This window comes from Nothobranchius furzeri, chromosome 11 (genome assembly GCF_043380555.1).
Source record: "Nothobranchius furzeri strain GRZ-AD chromosome 11, NfurGRZ-RIMD1, whole genome shotgun sequence".
In the NCBI taxonomy this organism is placed as follows: Eukaryota; Metazoa; Chordata; class Actinopteri; order Cyprinodontiformes; family Nothobranchiidae; genus Nothobranchius; species Nothobranchius furzeri.
In genome coordinates, this window is record NC_091751.1 from 67,431,320 (window position 1) to 67,448,404 (window position 17,085).

The following is a 17,085-nucleotide window of genomic DNA, read 5'->3' on the forward strand; positions in this document are numbered from 1 at the left end:
TTCCTCTGGTTCTCATTTAGACCTCATTTCTGGACCTGATCCCATCGTCTTTCTTTATCAGCAGCTTCAAACACTCAAATACCAGAAACGGCTTCATGTGGTTTCTGGAGGAACAGAAAATGTGTTCCTGCTGCAGTTTCAGCTCCGTTATTTGTGAGCCGATTACCCGACGTGATTTACGAATTCCTCACAGGAACTCGGCAGCACTGTTGTGGTCCCTCTGAAGTCATTTGTCCCTCCCTCAGTCACACACACACACACACACACACGCACACACGCACGCACACACACACACACACACACACACACACACACACACACACACACACACACACGCACACACGCACGCACACATCTGTGATGCCACAGATATGTGATGATTAAGCTTGTTTCTTTATTTTACTCCAGAATAAGAGATTAAATTATTACTAAAGCAGTTCAGTGTAGTTAAATTAGTCATTCAAAAGATTCTAACATGCTGCAGTGTGTGTGTGTGTGTGTGCGCACACACACACACACACACGAGCGAATTGTGAACTGGCGTTGTGATTTAGCACTACTTAGATGTAGCCATCCTTACGCTGACAAAAATGTAACTAAGTAACTTTTACTTTGAGTACATTTTGTTACGATACTTTTTACTTTTACTTGAGTAAAAATTTAGGCAAGTACTTTTACTTGTAATTGAGTAAAAAATTATCAAAGTATTGGTACTCGTACTTAAGTAGGAAATTTTAGTACTCTTTCCACCTCTGTTTGTAGGTCATGTTTGACTGCGAAGCAAAATTAAACAGATCCTTTTTTCAAAGTGAATACTGTTTGAATACCAAACATGATATTTATATATCTGAGAGCTTTATCCTCGCCCTTCAGTCATCTCGGTCCTCCTCTTGGAGTCTGACATCACATTAACTGCAGAGGTCATCCGTCCTCTCTCTGACAGGAGGGATGCTGGGAGGAGATGTGGCACACCCTCCTAACACTCAGACTGATGAGTGACCTCATTACAGCTCTGTCGGCCATGTTTTTTTATTGAAGCAGCAGCACGATGATGGCTTCCTCTCCTGAGGTCTTTGGTCTTTGAGCAGTACAAAGGTTTGGAGCGTGTCTCTTTTTTTGGCTCGCCGTGGGTTTTTGGGACGGTTGATGAAAGGCTGGTAAAGTAGAAATAGAATACATAAACATTTCATCTGCATGAGCTGTAAATGTTTATCATGACTAGAATTCATGAAGTTTTCAGCTGGTTGATGACGTTCTCAGCTCCCCTCACTGAGAGCATGCAAATGCATCAGCTTCATCTGTGGAGCCTGTGCCAACAGTCTCTGTCTCCCGGGTGAGCTGCAGCTGGGAGTCTGTCTGTGCTAACATTTGTCTGGACTTTATAAAGACCAAGAGGACAGCCACACCGCTGATGTGTAAAGATTCTGCTTACAGGGTGTGAGGTGTGATTTGGGCTCTATTGTTAATGGCAAAGGGGTTACAGAGTTAACACTTTTTTAATGTCCTCCAGATAAACGTCTGAGATGCAAATCGGCTGTGAGTGGTCAATGATCCTACAGCAGGGAGAGAGCATATTCTATAAATACATCTATCCGTCCATCTATCCTTCCATTCTTCCATGCATCCATCCATTCATTCTTCCATGCAACCATCCATCCATCTATCCATTCTTCCATGCATCCATCCATCTGTCATTCCATGCATCCATCCAACCAACCATCCATCTGTCATTCCATGCATCCATCCATCCATCCATCCAACCATCCATCCATGCATCCATCCATCCATCCATCCATCCATCCATCCATCTGTTCTTCCATACATCCATGCATCCATCCATCCATCCATGCATCCATCCATCCTTCCATCTGTTCTTCCATTCTTCCATCCATCCATCTGTTCTTCCATGCATCCATCTGTCCTTCCATGCATCCATCTATCTATCCATTCATCCATCCTTCCATGCATCCATCCAACCAACCAACCAACCATCCATCCATGCATCCATCCATCCATCCAACCAACCAACCAACCATCCATCCATCTGTCATTCCATGCATCCATCCAACCAACCATCCATCCATGCATCCATCCATCCAACCAACCAACCAACCATCCATCCATCCATCCATCCATCCATCTGTTCTTCCATGCATCCATCCATCCATCCATTCTTCCATGCATCCATCCATCCTTCCATCTGTTCTTCCATGCATCCATCTATCCATCCATCCATCCATCCATCTGTTCTTCCATGCATCCAACCAACCAACCAACCAACCAACCAACCAACCATCCATCCATCCATCCATCCATCCATCCATCCATCCATCCATTCTTACATGCATCCATCCATCCTTCCATCTGTTCTTCCATGCATCCATCTATCCATCCATCCATCCATCCATCCATCTGTTCTTCCATGCATCCAACCAACCAACCAACCAACCAACCAACCATCCATCCATCCATCCATCCATCCATCCATCCACCCTTCCGTGCATCCATCCACCCATCCACCCTTCCATCCACCCTTCGATACATCCATCCATCCATCCACCCTTACATTCATCCATCCACCCTTCCATGCATCCATCTATCCATTCCTTCATTTTCTGAAACAGGTGCCGAGTCCTAATCCTGGAGGGCCGGTCCAGCAGATTTTGTGGTTTCTCACACACTTGATTCAGTAGGTAAATCACCTGTGCAGCAGCTTATCAGGCTCTGCAGAAGCCTGTCAATCACCTGCTGATTGAAACCAGGTGTGTTGAAGCAGAGTTTTAATTAAATTAATGTTTTGTGAGGAAAAACCTTCAGGCGGCCCATAAAAGCGTTCAGGCAGCTCACTTTGGTGTTATTTAACATTTCAAGCCGAGAGGAATATTTAGAATTGATGTTGGTGAGAAATATTAATTCATGAGGATGTGTATTGGTGAAATGCTGGCGATACGATACGTATCATAATCCAACGGATACAATACAATGTATCACGATATTGTGAAACATTCAGTCAGTCGTTATTAGCTTTTTGATTTTTACTGAATTTATTGTAGGAAAATTCAATAAAAAGTCCAAACTGGCACTTAACATGTTTAACATGAGGAATCTGAACATAATATGGGCCATTCCCATCTGTACCGGGTCGGCCCGGGCCGGGTAGCGTAGGTTGTTTACATATCTGGGTGGCCTGGTATTTTTCCGGGCCAACCAAGGCTCATTCTCAGCCCTCTTCTCGAGGGGGTCTGCTTCAGGCCGACCAGGGCCAACACACCCACTGCTGGCAGCAAATTCACACCTTCCATTAGAGCAAGCCTCTGATTGGTGGGTAGAATCAGCCCACATGGGCTTACGACAAAGATGTGTGGAATCAACCGGGCCAGGCTGGGGCCGTCTGGGGCTACCCGGCCCGGGCCGACCCGGTACAGATGGGAATGGCCCAATAGAGGGATTTACATTTCAATGGTGGAAACAAAACCCATTGCTCACTACTGCCAACTAGCAGTTGGTGTTTGAATTGCACCAAAAGAAAAGAAAATACACAGATGTTTGCATGTAAGTTCTTCCAAATATTAGACATTAGCCTGTTTGAGAAGTGTCTGATTATTGGCATGCATCAAGCAGAGAAAACATCTAAGGAGATGCAGAAAAGACTAAAACTGGGTTAAGAAGTGCCCAACGCTTTATTAAAAACTGGTCTGATGAGTCCAGATGGACACTGTTCCAGAGTCATGGTGCATCAGGGTAAGAAGAGAGGCAGATGACGTGATGCACCCATCATGCCTAGTGCCCACTGCACAAGGCTGTGGAGGCAGTGTTATGATCTGGGCTTGCTGCAGTTGGTCAGGTCTAGGTTCAGCAACAGAATGTGCTCCAAGAATGAGGTCAGCTGAATACCTGAATATACTGAATGACCAGGTTATTCCATCTTCCCTGATGACACGGGTATATTCCAAGATGACAATGCCAGGATTCATCGGGCTCAAATAGTGAAAGAGTGGTTCAGGAAGCATGAGACATCGTTTTCACACATGGATTGGCCACCACAGAGTCCAGACCTTAACCCCAGTGAGAATCTTTGGGATGTGCTGGAGAAGGCTTTGTGCAGCGGTCAGACTACCATCATTAATGCAAGATCTTGGTGAAACATTAATGCAACGCTGGATGGAAACAAATCTGGTGACATTGTAGAAGATTATCAAAACAACGCCACAGCAAATGCCTGCTGTAATCAAAGCTAAAGGAGGTCCAGCGAAATATTAGAGTGTGACTTTTTTTGGTGGTGACTTTTTTTTTGGCCAGGCTGGTTACAGAAATATATCAATTCCATAAAACTGTTAAAGTAACAGGTTGATTCACTCCTCGAACATCTGATTCATTGCCCTCCAAAGCTTTTGCCACAAACTTGTTCAGGCCTCTCTAAGTGATTTCCAACTCCTACCCAGGAGCTTTACTGCCTCTCTTGTTTTCTTTGCTAAAGAATTTCCAACAAATTACCTCCATATGTATCTTGAGGAGCCCTGCGGGAAGGGAGCCAGGAAGAATGTACTGCTGACAGAATGCAAACGCTGACTTCATCAAACATCTCGGGCTGATGCTCTCCAAAAGCTTACCTGGCTCTGGCAGCACACAAACATCTCATCACTTGAGCCCTTGATCTCTTTCTGCCACATGTTGGATGTATGGGAATTGTCACCAATAAGGCAAGACGTGGTTGAACTTCTAGATAAATAACAACTAATGTCCATCAAATGTAGGTGTTTCTTGTGCGCAAAACAACAGAAGTAAAATTCCTGAGCCCCTTCAGCGGGCTTCACTGATTAATGGGAGGAGCAGAAGGCAAACGGAGACAGGGCAGGAAAATGAAGAAAAAACAGGAGAGAGGAAGCAGGGGTAACATTTTCCACATGAGTGAGTTTAAATCTCTGTTACCATGGTCGGCAGTCCTTCTGCAACACGTGTTTCCATTGGCACTAATCCACGGGCTTTGGACCTTGCTCAGGTTCCTTCTCATGCCTTGGCAGTATGCTCGGTGGCAACCTTTAAGGAGGTGATCACTTCTCTCTGGAGAAAGATCCCTTACAAGACGTCATCGCTGACCTTAACAGAGAAAACCCATTTAAATAAGCATGGCCATAGTTCATGAAATCGTCAACATGTCTGGAGTTACACACTAAAACACCAAGATACAGGAATGTTCTTGAGTCGTTCCAGCTGCACATAAATACATAACATAACACCATGCACGCTCAGTTTAAGCCCACCAGGTACCTGAGCGCCCAGGTTCTTGGTGGAACTGAAGTACACAGATAACAAACCAACAGGCATGTGAAGGACTCCCAGCGCTTCTCCAGAAAGATCCCAGGAATGTTTGAACATAGGCCCAGTCCCAAAACTTGCACTGCACCCTACGGTTTTCGGCTAAGTGCACGTGGAGGAAATGCACAGTAAAGCTTCGAGTGCATCGTACACAAGTGTGCCGAATTGGCACAGAGAGCATTGCGTCATCGACCGCAACGCATGCCGGTTGCTGTTTGTGCTACTTTTTATAAAATTTTTGTTAACTCTCAAACGTACAATTTCTTGACAAAATTTCAACAAAATCTTGACAAAATCAATTGCAAATGGTTGGGACTGTGTTTGGACTCATGCACCTGAAGTGGCCGAGTTTACGAGTCTTTTAGTTCCAAAATCTGTGTTAAGTCAACAATGGATAGAAAACAACACAATTGTTGTTGTTGTTGTTTATGTTCTTAGCAGACGCTTTTACCCAAAGTGACTTACAATTTTTTTTTTTTACCTATAGGGCATGTTGTGATCTGTGGGGGAAACCGGAGTACCCGGAGAAAACCCACGCATGCATGGGGAGAACACGCAACTCCACGCAGAAAGGCGAGTTTTGAACTTACGACCTTCGTGCTGCGAGGCAACAGTGTTAACCACTGCGCCACCATGCAGCCCATTATGAAATATAATACAATTCTCCCTGCAGGCCAGGAAATAGAAACACCAAAAGTTTTAATTTGATTTTTCTCCCTTTAGCTTTGACCAAAATTCACCTGAACTTAAGCAGAAATGGAAAAAAGACAATTAAACTTTTTTCATGGCTACATTTGCATTGAATATACAAAACAGAATGACAATGACAAGTAAGGGCTAATCATATCATTTATGTTAAATGCAATTTGGTACAAAATGTTTCTAAACAAAATCTAAAAATGTAATTGCTTAATTTTTTTTAGCCAACAGCTTTGTCAGCTTGCCTACTACTTTATTTGTGCTGCTTTCAGACCTTTAACCTTCTGTCATCTACAGAAATACTCAGATGACTCTGCAGTTGTCGGGTGTATCAGAGAAGGACAGGAAGCCGAGTACAGAGAGCTGGTGGAGCGCTTTGTGGCATGGTGTGGAAACAATCATCTGACCTTGAACATGAACAAAACAAAGGAGATGATTTTAGACTTCAGAGGAAACAGGGTGGAGTCAAACACTGTTTCCATCATGGGAGAAGAAGTGGAGGTGGTTGAGGAATACAAATACCTCTGAGTTCACCTGGACAACAGACTGGACTGGAGAAAGAACAGCGAAGCCGTTTACAAGAAGGGGCACAGCAGACTGCACTTCTTGAGGACACTTAGGTCCTTCAATGTCTGTAGCAAGATGCTGCAGATCTTCTACAAGTCTGTTGTTGAGACTGTAATCTCTTCAGCCATCGTCTGTTGGGGTAGCAGCATCAGAAGCAGGGACCTGAAAAGGCTCAACAGCCTAATAAAAAAGGCTGGTTCTGTTCTGGGGACGACTGTGGAACCGAGGAGATAATGCAAAGAAGGATTCTCCAGAGAATCAAGAAAATGATGGACAACCCTGAGCATTCTCTTCACAAGACTGTCCGACAACGGAAGAGTGTCTTCAGTCAGAGGCTTCTTCAGTTTGGCTGCAACACTGACCGCTACTGGAGATCCTTCCTGCCAACAGCCATTGTAATATACAACAACTCTTTGATGACTTGATTATTATTATTATTATTCTGAGCTACTACAGCAATCAGTTTCCCTCTGGGATTAATAAAGTATTTTTGAATTGAATTGAATTAACATTTTTAAACGTACAGGTCTGTCACAAGTTGGTTTAGGAGGAAGTTTAGGACCCAAGATGCAGATACCAGATGAATGAGGCAGAGGTGGAAGATGAAATAAAAATCCTTTATTTAGGAGTAATCCAAGAAGGCAGGGAGCCAAAAACCAAAAATCCAAATGACAACAACTAGAGATCCAAAAACACTAGAGAACTAGAGACACTAGAAGCTAGAGAGCAAACGAGACGAGACTGACATGAACAATGAACCGATAAAACACTGTAACACAGACAGGGTTTTATACACTGGGGAGGATGAGAGGGAGATGAGCTGCAGGTGTGTGTGGAGAGAGATCAGGTGAACTCAATTACTAATCAGGGAGAGGGTAGTGAGTTGAAGAGGATGAAAAATAGCATGACCTAAGATTGAAGACAAAACCTAGAAACAAGAAGAGCAAAATAACTAACTAATAATCTGAGGAAGGAGAACTAAAGAGCGGGTGGGGGGAAAGAAACACACTAAAAGAGACCAATAGATGAACAGCTGAAACTAAAGGAAAACACTACAGAAAGAAAAACTACAGGGGCGTGACTAAGGGGGACCACGGGAGCACAGGACCTGGAGGGGGATACCTGGGGGAGGGGAGCCTAGAGGGGCTGCAGATCTGGTGACACATGAGGAACACAAGGAGAGAAGAGGTGACCGGACCCTGAGGAAGATTGTGGAGAAGGACCAATTCCAGACCTTGGGGGACCTGCGGAAGCAGTGGACTGAGTCTGGAGTAGAAACTTCCAGAGTCACCGTGTACAGCCGTGTGCAGAAAATGGGCTACAGGTGCCGCATTCCCCAGGTCAAGCCACTTTTGAACCAGAAACAGCGGCAGAAGCGCCTGACCCGGGCTACAGAGAAGCAGCACTGGACTGCTGCTCAGTGGTCCAAAGTACTTTTTTCAGATGAAAGCAAATTTGTATATCATTCAGAAATCAAGGTGCCAGAGTCTGGAGGAAGACTGGGCAGAGGAGAATGCCAAAATGCCTGAAGTCCAGTGTCAGGTACCCACAGTCAGTGATGGTCTGGGGTGCCATGTCAGCTGCTGGTGTTGGTCCACTGTGTTTTATCAAGGGCAGGGTCAATGCAGCTAGCTATCAGGAGATTTTGGAGCACTTCATGCTTCCATCTGCTGAAAAGCTTTATGGAGATGAAGATTTCATTTTACAGCACGACCTGGCACCTGCTCACAGTGCTAAAACCACTGCTAAATGGTTTACTGACCATGGTATTACTGTGCTCAATTGGCCTGCCAACTCTCCTGACCTGAACCCCGTAGAGAATCTGTGGGATATTGTGAAGAAAAGTTGAGAGACGCAACACTCTGGATGAGCTTAAGGCCGCTATCGAAGCATCCTGGGCCTCCATAACACCTCAGCAGTGCCACAGGCTGATTGCCTCCATGCAACGCCGCATTGAAGCAGTCATTTCTGCAAAAGGATTCCTGACCAAGTACTGAGTGCATAACTGAACATAATGATTTGAAGGTTGACTTTTTTGTATTAAAAACACTTTTATTGGTCGGATGAAATATGCTAATTTTTTGAGACAGGAATTTTGGGTTTTCATGAGCTGTATATCAAAATCATCAATATTAGAAACAATAAAAGGCTTGAACTACTTCAGTTGTGTGTAATGGATCTAATATATATGAAAGTCTAATGTTTATTGTACATTACAGAAAATAATGAACTTTATCACAATATGCTAATTTTTTGAGAAGGACCAGTATTTCAGATGTTAACGCTGATGTTTGGGACATCCTTTGCAAAAGACTAGATTTTTGTATATAAGAAAAAGTGTTGATTTTTCTCATCGACATATAAATATATGGACAATGGGTTTCCATAGACTCCAATAACACGTTTTTAAAGAAAAATGGGAGGTGGCCACCACCGCCATTTCGACCGTGTCACAGGATCCGTCAAGCCCAGACAATTCCACAAAAGGGAAGAGAGGTGGAGCTGAGGGTGGGGCTGTAAGGCTGGGATCAACTGACAACACCCGGTCGAACTAGCTACAAGCTAACCTGAAGCTAACCTGAAGCTAACCCAAAGCTAACGTGGAGGTGGGAGCTAAGCTAACGGAGGTGGCAACCTAGCTACAACCGGAGTTAACTGTGCACAACACCAGAGCTTCTGAGTCAGAGATATGCCGGGCTGACTGCTGGGTAAAACCAGGTGGAACACAGAGGTCTCCGAGACCTCCACAAGCTGGCAGCCGCACAGCAGACAAGTGCCGCTGCGATCTGAGATGCGCAGAGCTGCTGCTGGGGAGAACCGGGTGGAAAGGTTTCCATCCCAGAGCTCCACAAGCCGGCAGCCCGTGCAGCAGTCGGGCCGTGGCGATCAGAGATGCGCCGAGCTGCGGGGAGGGGAGAACCGGGTGGAAAACATCGGTCTCCCGAGAGCTCCACAAGCTGATAGTGGGAACCCAGCTCCACCAACATGTTATATTTCAACCCATTTTCTAAAGTGCAGCATTATGTTAAATGCACTGGGTTTTACCCTATTACATTTAAATTTCATGGTTAAACAGTACATGTTAAAATCTAAGCTCAGCTCGGCAGTGACCTAAAATACATAAATATAATTTTACTTACCGAAAAAAATGAAGTAGAGACTCCTTGGACGCTCTATTAGTGCAATTAATGCCACAGCAAGTCATTTTGTCCAACAATTGCACAAAAAATATCCAAAAAAAATGAATAAATGCACAAACGCTACAACTAATGGTCTAAGTTGAGGACTGAAAATGACGGAACAGTTTTCAGGCGAGACCGAGGCTCAGACTGAGGCCTTTACCCGGAGCTAGCTCTGTGGTCACGTGGGTCTGATGCTCATTAATTATACAGAATTTTAGGCTTTTAATACACTTAAACAGAAGAGTGAGAAAAAAATTCACCCCCCCTCAGAGTTGTCATGAGTGTAAACTAGATCATTTAAACCAGAAACATGTTTTTGTACCAGGCTGTAAACATGTTTATTTCTGCTGTGAAATTGGTATTTTTAACATGGGAGTCAATGAGGATTTGCTCGCTTCTGACACCAGCCCCTAGTGGATGAGGGTGGAACTGCAATTTATTTCATTTCCGGGTTTGCTTCAATTTTTCACCCGCATTGTGGAGGCTTGGTTTATCTCTAATTAGAAATAGAAAACAAACGTTAAGACCTGCTATTAAAAATGTTTGGTTACTTGGTTTTGCACAACTGATACCCATTTATTGTAATCTAGGAATGTGCTATAATGAGTTTTCACCCAGAAGGATTATTTTTACAGTGTTTGCAAAAACACCTTAGACATTACTGGCGTGGTCTGATATTGTCAAAGGAACAACAAAACTGTCAGATATGCTGTCTGGTCTGCTTCTTTTCTAAATTTGCCACAATCTGTCAATAACAAAAACCTTTTGAAAGCCATATCTGCGGGTTCTCTGAAAGCTTCCAGGGAGTTCATGACAGACTTTTCTTTTAATAGATCCGATCATCTAATCTTGCAGTTGACACAACTCTTTCTTATTAATCTGCACACTGGAATCTTTAACGGTGCTGTAGTACAACGTGAGGTAAGATTATCTCTTATTTATGTAACGTTAGAAAATGATAACTAGAAAAGTCCTGATGAAATTTTAAAAAGGGACCTGCTACCTGGCACAAGACAGAGCTAATGCAAATGCAAAACGTACAGCGCACTCAAAGTTTGAAAAGCCCTGACGTCGTTAGGTCCGTTTTAGGGGGGCTGAAGCCCCCCTAAAATATTCACAAGCCCCCCTATCATTTTGAGTTTTTTTAGGGCTGGACTTTAACGCATTATGATTAATTAGAAAAAAACGACACGTTAAAAAAATTTCACGCATTTAATCGCAGCTTGCATTTCGAGAAAGGCGGAACCGTTGTCATTGCACAACTTCCCTGTAGACAGAATATCACTGACGCACACAACAATGCACAGTGCTAATGGCTACTAACGGAATAAAAACGGAAAGAAGTTGCCTTGCTTGGACTGATGCAGGATTTTGGAAACACGTCCACCTCTTTTCTTAACTTGAAAAAAACAAACTTCCAGACAACAACGGAGTCCGTGTCGCGGACATTTTTCAGAGATCGTCTCTGCTGCGGCTGCCCGGTGGCAACGGGAACTTTACAAAAATTGCGGTCAGCTATATTTTTAACATTTACGTAACATCTGTGCAGCGCTGAAAGCACCAGACAGAATAATTCTGTGTCCTAACAGTAGTTTATGAATGTAGTCAGACAAACGAGAGGCTGCCGCTGGGAGAACGCTCCGTGTCCTCACTACTCTGTAAACAATCACAAACAACGTGTCTTAAAGTTGAAAACAGAAGTTTAAGTTAAAACAGAAACACTCTGAAACTTTTCTGATGATTTTCTAAACAATTCTGTCGGGGAATTCTATGTTTCTGAGACGAGTCTCTTGTCTAACATCGCATGCATTACTATCATTAAGCAGCGAGGTGTGCTGAAGCTGTCATCAGCTAAGGGGCGGATGCTTAAGTGCATCAGGGGCAGCGAGGAACGAGAAAGTTGTGTTCAGGCTGGAGATCACACCAGATTCGCTGCTGCAGGCGTGAATCTGCGGGGCTGCAGCATCCCCTTCTTAACGTGACAGCAGGACTTCCCATGTAAGGAAGGTCCGCTCACCTGTTCGTCACATCATTATTTCCTCGCCATGATCTTTTATCATCCCATCATCCTCCAGTCATCCAACTGGAACCAGTTAGTGTTCCTGATCATTCTCAGAATATGCCACGCCTGCTCTGGTGTTAAAAGTTAGTACATTTAAGTCCTAGATCATATCTGTGCCTGTTCTACTGTCATTTTGAAGGATTATTATTTATTTGTTTTTACTACATTATGAGTAGAAATGCTAATAAAAACTCCCAATTATACAAACAAGTGAAACTGGAAAAATTAGAATCTGGTGCAAAGTAAAATTTATTTCAGTCATTCAACTAGACAGAGAGACTATTCAAAGGCTCAGGAACCCTTTGCAGGTGTTTTCTATTTGTAATTATAAATTTTAGTTGATTTGGGTCTTGTTTCATATCACACAGTGACATTTGATTAATTAAAATGCATTTTTTTTATTAAAAGCTTTAGTTTTACAGTAATAACTATGTCTAATGTTTAATTCTCTGTCTCATAATTTTAATTAAGTTTTGCTTCGAGAGGACATTTTCCTGAACGATTAAAATGTGATTAATTTAGATTAATTAATTCCAAAGCCTCTAATTAATTAGATTAAAAATTTTAATCAAGTCCCTGTCCTAATTTTATATATACTGTTATTTTGTCTTGTAATTGTTAATTACATACTCCTTTATTCCATATCATATCAGTGTTATTTACATATTAAAACTGTCAACTGCACACTCATTTGGCAGAATAAAAGTTTGACAATTATTAATTTGTTCTTTGTCATATTTCAGTAACATTTATAATTAAGCAAGTTGTAATTAAACAAATGACTGCAACATTTCCCCATGTTAAGTGCAGTAGACTGAAATGAATAGCTTTATTTGGAAATATAACATATCTAATTTTTAATGGACTTATATAAAATCTTTCTTCAACATAGACCCCACTAATTAAATGATTAAGTGTTATTTTTTTTATAAAAAGAAGAGAGAAAATGCACAAAGGTAGGAAAGGAAAAGAAAGTGATAAAATAATAGGTTTTGTTAAATGTTCTTCAGATAATGAATTAATTGACAAAGTTTTTGCAGGATGTGAAAAAAATGTTCAAGGTCAAGCTCCTGGGCCTATGCCCCCCCTATATCTCAATCCTAGTGACGTCCATGTTGAAAAGGTAGCTAAATCTGCCCGAAATTGAGAAATTCTTTGATGTTTCTTGCAAATATTTTTTCCATGGTAAATCTAATTGTTTAGGAAAGACATAGCACACCTCCCACTGCCAAGCCGCTCGTTTTGATGTATAATATGTGGGGGTGCACGCTGTCGTTTGAGACGTAATGTAGCTGAAAAAGAAAATTAAAGGAGGTTAACACTGAAAACTCCCCAGGTGCAAAACAATAAGCACCCTGCTTGCAGCAGCAGGTGCCTTTGTTATGCAAATCGCACACACTGTCTCCATGGAAATGGAAGCCCAATAAAATAATAGATATTAGAACACAAAGCTTCAAGGGGCTGGGGCTTGTTTGATGACATCATAAAGGAACTCATAGTCTGCACTCTGTCTGAAATGTTTACAGTGATTCACCAGCTGCTATATTAGCTAAACAAAATGGTATGAACAAGAGCAAATCTTACTCTGTTCAAAGTTCTCCACAACAGCCAGGATCTCTGCAACCCAGTAGCATAAGCTAACGGTGACTGATTCACTCTCTGCCTCTCGGACTTCACTTCAACAAAGGACTCTGAAAGACTCAAAGGAGACCAAAACATGCCCAAAACGTTTGGAAAATGACATGCCCACACTTTAATGAGTATATTTCTGCAACCACAAGGCCTATCGGATTACATTCGGTCTCATTCTAAGGAGTTCTGGCTTTTAATCAAAGTGTTTGAACCATTCTTAGTCTGACCCCTCACCTGAGGCAAAGTTGCCCTGGACCCCTTCTGGAGCTAACACCCTGGCAAACCAGCCTTAGGAATCATGGGGTACGCAAACCCATCGTTAAAGTGGTGATTCAACGGATGAGATGTTTATTTTATTTATTTATTTATTGCAACACCGGTACACACACACACACACACACAGGACCGCCACTGACTTCTGTTCAATTTAGTGACTGGATTGTGTCTAACCCTAACCCCAGCTCTAACCATAACCAGTCTACTAATAACCCTAACCCTAACTAAGAGTTAATTCACCCCATGTCTCTTAAACTAACGAGCAGAGCTCTGTAACACATGGCCACCATCTTGCTTGCCACTTACAAAATTCCTTCAGGAATTTTCTACTTGTAGTTCGTTTTCCCAACATCCTAATGATTATAACGACAAAACAATAGATTCCCTAAAAATATACGTAATTTCTTTTACCCGTGCACGGTGTATGATGAAATATGCTAGCTAAGATGTAACCACCTTCCCTGCGTTTAACATCAACTATGTAAGGCTTTCATAATCCTACCATCATTAGTTTTACGAACGCGACTGTAAACAGGAAGAGAGACTGAAACAAATGAAGGCAGTTTACCGGTTTTGTAGAGATAATAATAATTGTCGCGTCATAGATCCACGCTGGATGTCCGTGGCCTACGCCCAGCTACTCCAAGTCAGCTCATCAAAGCGACTGTGTAGTTTATACTGTTAATTTCTGGAAATATCCATCAAATTCTTGCTGATAGTAAATGAAATGATGCCCAGTTGTTGAAAAGTGTTGAACTGGTTAACAAACCGTTGAATGCACCTTCTAATGTGCTGGAAGTCTGTCTGACGGCTTCTTATTAAAGCGAATAATGAATAGAGTCACAGTCACCATCTGTGTTTGAAGATGTTAACTGAGAGGACTCAGTAGGCACAGGTTGACTCCGCTTGACTGCATTTTCGCCATCTTCAGTAAATGTAGGTAGGTCGCTGTTCTCTGGCTCTTGAAAAGTCACCTTGCATATCTGGGGATCTTCGGTCCCTGTTTTCAAATTCTCCATCTGTATTTTCACTTTAGTATGAGCCAGAACTTCTTTTATGAGTAAATCCTCAACATATCGAGCATGTTTCCTAAAGTTACGAAGTTCCATCTTATATTCACCCTGGAGTTTTTTCTGTGACTGAGTTAGTTTCTGTGTACTGGGAGGTCCCCATGGACGCCTGAAAATCATCTCCAGCGTTAGCTCATTTCCTTTCTGGCAAGGGTTTCTTTCAGCTTTCAGTTCCTCAGTCACTTCTTGAGTCGCTTTCTCTGAGCTTTCAGAATGAGCTTTGTTTTTATCCGCTTCGGGTTTAAAAACCATTTTCTTGGCCGCAGCCAGTCCAGACCTGAGAGACCTGAAAGTCCCCAACCAAGATTTAGGTTCTTTGCAAGCCTGGATGTCGTTTTTGTTTTTCAGATCTTCAGATTTGGCGCTTGCACCAGCAACGCCGGTCTTGTGATTCATTTCATCACATAAAGTCTTAACTTTGTCAACAGCGACCAATAATTCTTTCTCTGCGTTTTTAAAAGTCCTAATGTGCTCGTGTTCCACTGGCTTTTGTAGTTTAGTCTGTTCTGTCTTATAAAACGTCATCAGCATAAACGTGTCACCATGAGCCTTAACTTCTTCATCCAGTTCGACCTGAAGTTTTTCAGCCTGCTTCTCAGCACGCTCACATCTTTTTTTAAGTTCCTCGTTTAAAAACTGCATATGCTCTAAAGATTTCAGTAAGTCTGACTTTTCGTCAGCAAAAGCTCTTTGTTCAGCAGCTATCAATTCACAGAGGCCGGCTTTCTCAGCTTTGAGGCATTTGATAAGGTTCAGGTCATTAATGTTTGCTTTTCCACGAACCTCAGGATTTTTACCAGGGTCCGGCACAAGGACCAAACACTGCCTTGTAGGTTCTACTGTTTCGCTTTTTAAAGCATCCTGTTGATTCGATTCACGGAAACGGTCTCTCACTGATTTCAAAGCCTTCATCAGTTGCTGGTACTTTACCTTGCTTGATAAATACTCCTTTATTCTCATTTCAGGTATTTGTCCTAATAGTCGAGCACTTTTTATCATAAAATGAATATTTGTAATTCTTTGTCTGGTTTTCTGGAAGAAAGTTACCATCTTGCTGCTTGTTTGAAGTTTAAGAATCTCACTAAGAGTTAAATCAGTAAAACTGTTTCTATCCGTTCTCTTAAACTATAAAGGAGAGACCGTATGTCTAGCTGTACTCACCGCAACGTTCAGGTCAGTAATGACTTTGTCTATGTGACGTCACAGACGTATAGGGCCAACGCTGTCCATACGTAAGTTACGCTGAATGCGTAGGGTACGCAGAATGCGTAGGGCGTCGGTACCTGCGTGGGGGTGGGGGTGGGGGGGTAGTAGTAGCAGCATAAAGCTCAGAAAACATACAAATTAGTTTCCCACCGTTTGAGCCGTTGAGCGTTTTCTTAAATATGAGGACTGTCAGTCAAAATTCGGCCTAAATAGCTAATCTTATTATTTACAAACATTAACACCCCCCGGCAGAGTAATGGTACAGCCCAAAGTTTTGTTTTTAGCTTCATGTTATATGTCGATGGTTGGCTTCACCGGTTATTTGATACCTCGCGGCGCTGCTGAAGGTCCGACGATGAAGAGACAACACGAATCTGGAGCAGAGGAAAGAAAAAATAGAAACAGAGATGACGCCCGTACGTCCCTGCTGGTGAGCTCGTCTTTAGCTACCTGGGCAGCCCGGAAGGTGACAGTTAGAGTCTGAGCTTCTGTGCTGAGGCTCGTAAACATCCCGGTGCTACTGAGCAGAGACTAGCTCTAGTAACGGCAGGTTACTTACATGCACGTCTTAGTTGAGCTTTGGAGACATGTCAGTCAGAAAATCTAATTACTGGATGAAGTGAGTCATAAATTCAATGTTCTAACAATAGTGTCTCATCTAATGATGCACTGGAGGTTTTACATGTATTAAAGGCATCTTTGAGAAAACAGAGACTCATTTATGTATCTTGAGACAGAGCCAAGTGTCCTCTTTTTTATTATCCAAACTATGCTCACCCTAATTCAATTATCTTCCCTTTTGGTCATGTACAAAATGCCACCATTGCTTTGTTTCATGTGTATAAATGGAGGATAGGTTTTGTCCTTGTTCCATAATATTAATATAACATAGTTGAATATCCTTTTACAGTGTGATTAAATTAAGGGCTTTACAGATAAACTGCAGACTGATGATGATTCATATTTGTAGTCACCTTTTTATCCCACTGTAAAACAAAATAAAAATAAAATCATGAGATTTGAAGTGTTGCTGCCTTTCACAGACACTTTTTCTGCAAGTGCTGCAAACAGGATA

At 42.4% G+C, this 17,085-nt stretch overlaps 1 protein-coding gene and 1 long non-coding RNA gene across 2 annotated transcripts; one reads left to right on the forward strand and one right to left on the reverse strand.

The window, feature by feature from the left end:
- The first annotated feature begins 1,055 nt into the window (after positions 1-1,055).
- Positions 1,056-6,447, forward strand: LOC139061876 (uncharacterized). The gene is made up of 3 exons (XR_011515515.1): positions 1,056-1,157; positions 5,804-5,889; positions 6,313-6,447. It is a non-coding gene; the product is annotated as an uncharacterized lncRNA (long non-coding RNA).
- On the reverse strand, positions 5,115-16,416 carry LOC107384383 (uncharacterized). Its single transcript, XM_070541773.1, has 2 exons — positions 16,340-16,416; positions 5,115-16,087 (listed from the first exon to the last, which is right to left on the reverse strand). The coding sequence occupies exon 2, from the start codon at positions 15,852-15,854 to the stop codon at positions 14,553-14,555; it is 1,302 nt and encodes a 433-aa protein (XP_070397874.1). The 5' UTR covers positions 15,855-16,087; positions 16,340-16,416; the 3' UTR covers positions 5,115-14,552.
- Positions 16,417-17,085: the final 669 nt, after the last annotated feature.

What these genes read in the sequence shown, in the direction of transcription:
- LOC107384383 (XM_070541773.1), bottom strand. Translation starts at nt 15,854, where the DNA reads ATGGTAACTTTCTTCCAGAAAACCAGACAAAGAATTACAAATATTCAT.